Source organism: Myotis nattereri, assembly GCF_964212035.1.
Source record: "Myotis nattereri genome assembly, chromosome: 12".
NCBI classification, from domain to species: Eukaryota; Metazoa; Chordata; class Mammalia; order Chiroptera; family Vespertilionidae; genus Myotis; species Myotis nattereri.
Window position 1 is genome coordinate 59,134,521 of NC_138087.1, and position 7,785 is coordinate 59,142,305.

At 44.7% G+C, this 7,785-nt stretch overlaps 1 protein-coding gene across 2 annotated transcripts in view; it reads right to left on the reverse strand.

The window, feature by feature from the left end:
• GRIN3A (glutamate ionotropic receptor NMDA type subunit 3A) overlaps positions 1-6,860 on the reverse strand; it is a gene marked incomplete at its 5' end in the record, with an annotated part of 145,770 nt that extends 138,910 nt beyond the window's left edge. For both annotated transcript variants that reach the window (XM_081103598.1, XM_081103599.1), the window contains one exon: positions 6,162-6,860. In XM_081103598.1, coding sequence (XP_080959724.1) covers positions 6,162-6,860 — 699 coding nt within the window. The remainder of the gene's footprint in view (positions 1-6,161) is intronic.
• Between the last annotated feature and the right edge of the window lie 925 nt (positions 6,861-7,785).

A 7,785-nucleotide genomic window follows, 5' to 3' on the forward strand; every position in this document is an offset into this window, starting at 1 on the left:
AATAAATAGTATTCCATTGTAAAGATATATCATCATTCGTTTAATTCAATTCTCATTATTGGATATTTAGTGTGAAATTTCTTTTAACAATCAAATCTGGAAGTGGATCTTTCTTGTTTATCCTTTTCCCTCCCCCAGGATAACTCAAAAGCAGTGGTGAATCCAGTCTACTTTTGGATTTTAAGCTGACAAATACACTAAATTCAAAAGGAGCTATTCGTCTTCTCCTTGTTGACAATGCATAGCTTTCTAGTACTCTGTATGTTATGTTGTCTATACATTGTTATCTGCCTCAAAGGACTGCTAGGAGGATTATAGGAGTACATTTGTGAAGAAGCCTTAAAAAGCATACATGTTACACAAATATATATAATTGAGTTTTTTTCCTGTATCTATGTCTCACATGAGTAATAATGAGGCGTATTTCAGCCTGACTAAAAAGAAGTCATCTGCTTAATTCTTACCACTTGAACCTTTGAAGGCTCATTTCAATCAGTAGACTATCCCGGCCAACCAGATACTAGGCTTTCAGTGTCAGGGTTAACTACCAGCCCAGGTCAGTACCTGCTCCCTCAGTGCATAAGATCAAACACAGTCTCCTCTGAAAGTGTCTGAATCTTACACATCTGGAATGAAATCTGATCATCTGGCTGAGGTGTTAGGTTGAAGGAAGAAGAAGAGGTGGGAGGTGGTAGACAACTGGCTTATTCCCCGCTTACTTTTCCCCATCCCATAAAAGAAAGACCTAAGAAAGACAAATGAGTGGTTTAAAGATTTTTCATTAGTTTCTTATTCATATATCTCTCAAAAAGCAATGTGGCAGATGCTGAGTTTTATAGAGCATTGTGTGTTCTTGCCTAGTTTTATAGAGTGGCATCACATTTCTGGTGCTGTACAGTTCCTCTACTCTCCCCTGTATGTCAATGGGAGTAGCTAGAGTGGTCAGGAGGAACAGCAATGAGATTCCCATGTCTACATTCAGTGGTGTCACTAAGATGAACAACACCTTGCTATAAGAAGCCCCATATAATTGTCTAGGGCAGTGGTTGGCAAACTGCGGCCCCTTGGGTGTGGCTCTTCCACAAAATACCATGTGCGGGCGCGCACGTACAGTGCGACTGAAACTTCGTGGCCACACTCAAGGGGCCAAAGAGCCGCATGTGGCTCCTGAGCCAGTTTGCCGACCACTGGTCTAGGGCAATGATACTCAATGTACTGTAGCTGCTTTGCAAACTGTTATTTCTCCATGCTGAGATAAGGAGCCTGTGCCAATGTGGACCATCACACTGCTGTGGTGGTTCAAGAAAGACATGCTGTGAAAATAATGTCAGATGGGCCAAACAGTGTGCTTAGTGATACAGTGGGCGGCCTAGGGTAGAGAGAGAAGTTAGACTGTGTGGCCATAATCTCATGAATGATCTACTGTAAGTGTATCTATGGTGCAAACTTCCTACCAATAAGAGACCAACCTTTCTGAAAAATATTGGGCATCACACTGAAGCTTCTATGTCAATACCTAAGGCTCTAGAAACTGTGTTAGAGGTATCATAGGTAAAATGTTGCCACTGGTACAGAACAGTACCCTATGGCATGTCTTCTATTCCTGGGGATATATGCAACAAACTTAGGAACCCAGTTTTGTTTTGTTTTCCTTTATTTTGGGGGCCTTTGTGTGTGAATCCACTTATTTTTTAAAAAAAAACAACATTAATTTTATTGATTTTTAGACAGAGAGGAAAGGAGAGGGAAAGAGAAACATGGTATGTGAAAGGGAAACATCCATTGGTTGCCTCCCACACGCCCCTCCCCTCCACCAGGGATTGAGCCTGCAACCTACGCATGTGCCTTAACCAGGAATCAAACCATGGAGACAATGCCCAACTAACTGAGCCAAACTAGCCAAGGCTACCCTTTTTTATTTTTTAAAGAAAAAAATGAGGAAGTGGGTAGAGAATAAGATGGATGATGAAGACATGAGAATCACATCCCACTTTGATTAATAACTACTAATGGAGAATTAGTGGAGATTCTGACTTGGATGATTCTCATCAGATCATAACCAACCTCTCTACTAGGTATTTAGCTAACACTATACATTTTCCACAGAACTTCACTTCATCATTTGATTCACAAAACAACTCTGTTGGATGGTAAGGTACCTTCTTTTGACAGGTAAGCATAGATGCTCAGAGACAGAGACACCTGCTTAAGATTAACTGGAGAGTAAGAGGTAGAGGTAGACTGAAGAGTCCTTTTAACCAACATGCTTAGAATCTAATTAGGGGTATTCATGAAATAAAACCTTATGGCACAAAATCCATGGTGCTTTCTGCAACAGCAGAGAGAACACATTAAGGAATTAGACACTGAAATTGGTTTTAGATTCAGATACTTAGCTCAGCTGATTCAATCATAAGTTAACTCCAAGATATAACAGTCAAACAAGATCAAGATCAAATTCTCTTTATGACTACATTGTGGCAGGCACAAAGAAAAGTGGGTGAGACAGACTAATTGCCTAATGAATACTGTCTGCTAGTCTCCTCTTTTCTATGTATCTGGAAAAATAAATTAATGTTATAAAGAAAAATTCCCAAACTAACAATAAAAATTTCCAAATTAATCCCAAGTCTCAGTTCTTCAAGAGGAACCTGTAAAAGATCATTGCTAAGAAAAGTTTTGCATCACTTGACATTTAATTTGAAATCGTTTATCTTCAAGTCAGCAATAATTAGGTGCTGCTATCAGCCATTCATCATGAAATGTAGAAAAATACATTTCCTCCAGAGAGAGAGCAGTGCGTAGCCGGGGCGAGTCAAGGAAAGCCAACACAGTTGAGAGCAGATGTTTTAAAAATAAATGTCCTTTACTTATCCCCTCATGAGGTACCTCAGTTATGTAGTGGTATCATTGTTCTGTCCCCTGTACTGTACAAAAGTGGTGCTGTGCTAGCCAAATTCTAATAAAAAGTCTTCAGTACTTAGCCTTGTATTGTCAAAGAAAATGGATCATCTAAAGCACTTGTATTTCTAAGGGAATGAACATATGTTAATTAGTTAGTATATATGGCTCAATGAGACATACTATTTGTGGATGGTACACCCAACAAGAGTTGAAAATTGTAGCGTAGTCACTTTTTAATTGCATGTGTTTGGATCTAAGCCAATTACATTACTCCATTAACTTTGCCTAATGGAACCAATATGGAATTAACATGAGATATATGTTTGAGAGAGAAATGTATATCTGGCACTACCTGAGCAGGTAAATTTTAAGGAGTGTTAACCTAACTTTGGAGAAACTATACAAAACCCCTACAAGAAACAATACTATGGGGAGGGAAGAGAAAGAACAACTATAGAAACTTAATGTGACTTGTATGTAAATGTAACTGGATCCATATGCAACATCATCACTTGAAGGTCATAGAACTAAGAAGCAATCATCTTAATAAAATAAGTTAGCTTCAAGTAGAGATTTGAGTGTGGTAGTCAAGTCAGATTTTATTTTTTATGGAAATGTGCTTTGACCCTATCCTGTGTGTAATGTTGCTTTAAGCTTTTATTATGTTGTGATAATATACATATGGTTTCCAAAAGTGGGTCATTAACTATCTTACTTTTCAATGGATTTCCCTGCTTGAATGAAGTTGATTCCTTCCAAGCTGATAATCTGTTTATGTTTTGAATAAACAGTATATTGAAATAAAACTATTATGCTTTTCTTTGAGATTGGATCATGTCAGTGGTTTCTCCTTCCATCAGAAGTTGTGGTAGGTACCATAAAAACCATCATACAGTACTTAAAGGCTTTATGTGGAAGAAATCAGCAGCTCAGATGAGAGAGAAAGCACTGTTGCTGCTCCTGCTCTAAAGCAATTTTGATTTGTCTAAATGTGAGACACAATTTTACATCATTGGTTGTGTGGACAAGTCTGCTTTCTTCTCGAATCCTTTGTTCAGGCACTGGCACAATCAATAACTTGGGTCACTGGGCAGTAGACTCTAATGAGGACAGTGGCTACATTAAGTCAATTTTATTTAATGTGTAAAATGAGTTCAACATTTTTTTATATTTAGATAATTTTAAAAAATCACATCAGTATATTAGAGAAATGTCTGCTTTTGAGGAGAAGCAAGGGAAAGATTAGTTTTTATTTTTGCTGAAAGCAGATTATGGTCATATCCTAAAATTATACATTACAATGACTTGGCATTGAGCTGGACATTCTCATTATACAACATTATAGAATGACATTTAAATGATATATTAAAAGTAAGATGAGTTAGATATGTTTGAATTTAAAATAAATGAAATAAAATGTCCTCAGTTGGGCAAACTAGACCTGAGTTAATATCATAATCTTTGCCTTTCAAGCTGTGTGCCATGAAAATAACAGTGACAACAGTGACTTAAAGTAAGTTTCTGAATTGAAATATAGAAGTACATGTGCTTGGCAGAGTATTTATTTTATTGTCTGCTTGTAGAGGTTGTCCCTAGAGGACTCTGTTCCTCCTCCGGGTCCTAAACTTTGAAGTCTGCTGATGTTAGGTGCTGCCTCATGGTTGCTCTGGCCCCCGTGTTGTAATGTGCTATATACTGCACAGATCCATCCTGGAACACAGACAATTTTCCTTCAAACTAAGGAACACTAATTTTGGGAAAAATCCTTGCTATTGAAGACGCTTGCCAAACAATCTACAAATGGAGAGGAGTCTGGAGACTGTGAACAGTCCTGGCAACGTATGAAATATTAGATAATAAAGAAGCAATGAAGAGAAACAAGTGATGCTGACTCTTGCATTTCATTAGATCTGATTCTGCATATAGTATATTAATAATGATACACCCTATGGATGCAATTTCATGTTTATAACACTTTGGCCATTGGCAGCATTGTGCACCTGTGTTTTCTCTGCCTTCCCATCTGCTGCCTACAGTCATTCGGATTCAGGTGATGGAAATATTTTAGATAAAAGTTAATTAGCCTGCACTCTGCAGATTAAATCTCCATAGTTCAGCATCAAATAGGAATCTTCTGGGCAACTGCTGAAAGTAACTAGTGCCCGCCTTTCCCAAGATTAAAAATGTAAGATTCATTTTTCTAGAAAAATAAATCTTTAGTACTTTCTTGACATTTTATGAATGGATTCTATCAAACTTTTGATATCTGTCCTTACTCATTTACATATATATATATATATATATATATATATATATATATATAATTTTCCCCTTAGTTTCTCAGCCTCTACAATGGGACCAATACCAATTACCTATTTGTTTCATAAATACTTTGTGCAAGGCTTAATGAGCCTTGATATTTTGATAAAAATAAGGCACAAAATGCATACAACTTCTATTGCTTAAAGGACCCCACCCTCCCTTAAATATTTATCTCATCATCATTGTTAACAGCTAAGTTTACAAATAGCTTCTTTTATTGAAAATATAATTTTTTTTAACTCATAGGAAACTTCCTTTATTTCCAGATAATTGGAGCAGAAATGGGCTGAACAGAGCATCTGCATACAGCCAGCCTCTGAGCCCACATCACATAGAAAGAAGACAGGGACAAAAACATAATCCCAAATGACTCATCCCATCCATTTTCATGCGATCACATAATAGCCTAGACTAATTAACCACCCTTCTTTATCTATTGCTTCTGGTACTAGTTACAGATTTCTTATTTACTCAAGGAATTCAAAGGGATGTGCTTCCCTCCTGACACCATCGCCTATGGCTCAGGCACATCTTCTAAGTCAAAGAGAGCAGATGCTGCTCTTTCCGCCACATGCTCTCCGAATTCCTCAAGGGAGTGAAACTCTGACAAGTCGCGGATCCTCCATCGCCCTTCCCACAACCCACCCTCCCACCAAACTAGTCAATAGAACCCGGATCCCTCTCCAAGATCTTAAACTTAGACTTCCACTTTGTCCGGCACTTTTTCCCATTTTTGCTTTAAGTATTTTTCTTTTACTTCAATCTAGCAACTACCGAGGTGGCCCAATCCTTAAACAGTGTCAAAGTTGAAAATCCCTAAGTCCTTCAGGACTTTCCCCGTCCCCGTTCTCCCCCAGCAACCCCCCCCCCCCCCCCGCGATGGTCCCAGCCCCCAGCGGCGCCAGTCTCCACTCCACGCGCCCGCGTGCTCTCACCTGACTCTCCCGCGGAAACTCGCGGCGCACGATGCTGATCACTGGAATGTGCAGAACAGAGCTGACCAAATCGAGCTCCATCATCTCGCCCTGGCTCTGGGGGAAAGCCAGCAGCGCCGATACCCCCTGCACCACCACGGTGTGGCACACGCTCTGCAGAAAGGAGAAAGGGTCACTGCTCCACGGCGAGCTAGGGGAGGAGAAAGGCAAGAGCGGCAGATCGCCCAGGCCCGCCTCGATGGCCATCACTACTTCCAAAGACAGGTTGTAGGGCAGTAGCCCTTCCACGCGGTTCAGGTTGTCCACGGCGAAGAGGAGGGCGTCCCGAGGCCACAAGGTCTCGGCCCCTGCGCCCTCCTCGGGCTTCCGGACACCCGGCGGCCCCCGGCCATGCAAGGCGCTCCCCAACCAGCGCGCGCCCGGCGAGGGCGCCGGGGGCCGCCAAGTCGCGGGCTCAGGCTCATCTCGCTGGGCGCCTGCCCGGCTGCTGTCCGGAGCGCGGCTGGCCGCGCGGGGGGCCGTGGTCCAGGGCTGCAAGTGCACGGCACCCACCCTCACCGCGTGTCCGATGCGCTTGAGGATCTGGCAGGGCTGCGGGTGCGAGGAGGAGCCCGGCACCCCGGCCAGCACCAGTGCGCAGGGCGGCGGCAGCAGCAGACAGACCCTGCTCAGCAGCCACCACAAACTCAGTCTCCTCATTACTGAGACCCGCAGGGAGAAAGCGCGCCCCCTCCTGCGTCCGGCTGGCCCCCCTGCAGCCGCCGCCTAAGGTCCCCGCCCCCAGGTCCCGCGCACAGCTCACAAGGCGCGGAGAAGCGGTCCCGGGAGCAGGAGCGGTCCCCGGGCCATCCAAGTGGCAGCCTAGCGCGCCCCCGTCAGTCTCAGATCCCGCTCCTGGGTCCGTGCGCCTCGCATCCTCTGCCCGCCCAGTCCCTGCGCGGAGCCAGGCGGGCGGGCGGGCCGGCCGGTGCCGCTCACCCGCAGCTGGGGCGCCCGTTCCTGACCCGCCCCATCTGCAGGGCGGCTCTGAGTCCGGCCCCGCGGGGAGGCTGGGGTGAGAAGCACCCGGAGTCCTAGGGGGCAGCGGTGACCGAGGAGGTAACGAGCTCACTTGGATTCTCTTCCTTTCCCACCAAGGCGAGACGCGCGGATTTCCTTGGGGTCGTGCAGGAGCGGGTGCTCACCGCCGGGATGCGGAAAAGAAGCCAAATCCGCCTCGCTGCGCCGTGGGCCATCCCCTCGCGGGCTTCCCCAGCTCAGGCTTCATTTTTCTACTTCCCTCGCTACTTCCTCTCTTCCTTTCGTCCTCTTTCCGCCAGTCGCTGCCGCCGCTTGCTTCCTCCGAGGAGCGACGCGACTGGCCAGCAAAGGGTGGTTCTGCTCGGAGCGCAAAGTTCTCCCCGCCTCAGCCGGCGCCTCCCTGTTGCTGAGCCTTGGCACCAGCCGGTCGCTTGGCTGCGCTAAACGCCCACTGGTGGTGAGATTCCCGGTAGACGCTTCCTGCGCGCCTGGCAAGGCCTCTCCCCTCCCAGGCCAGGAGTCCGCAGTTTGCCACCTTCCCTGCGACCTCGGAGGGCGTGGGCTCCCAGCCGGGGAGGATTCCGAATTTGGAGTTGTGCCCGAG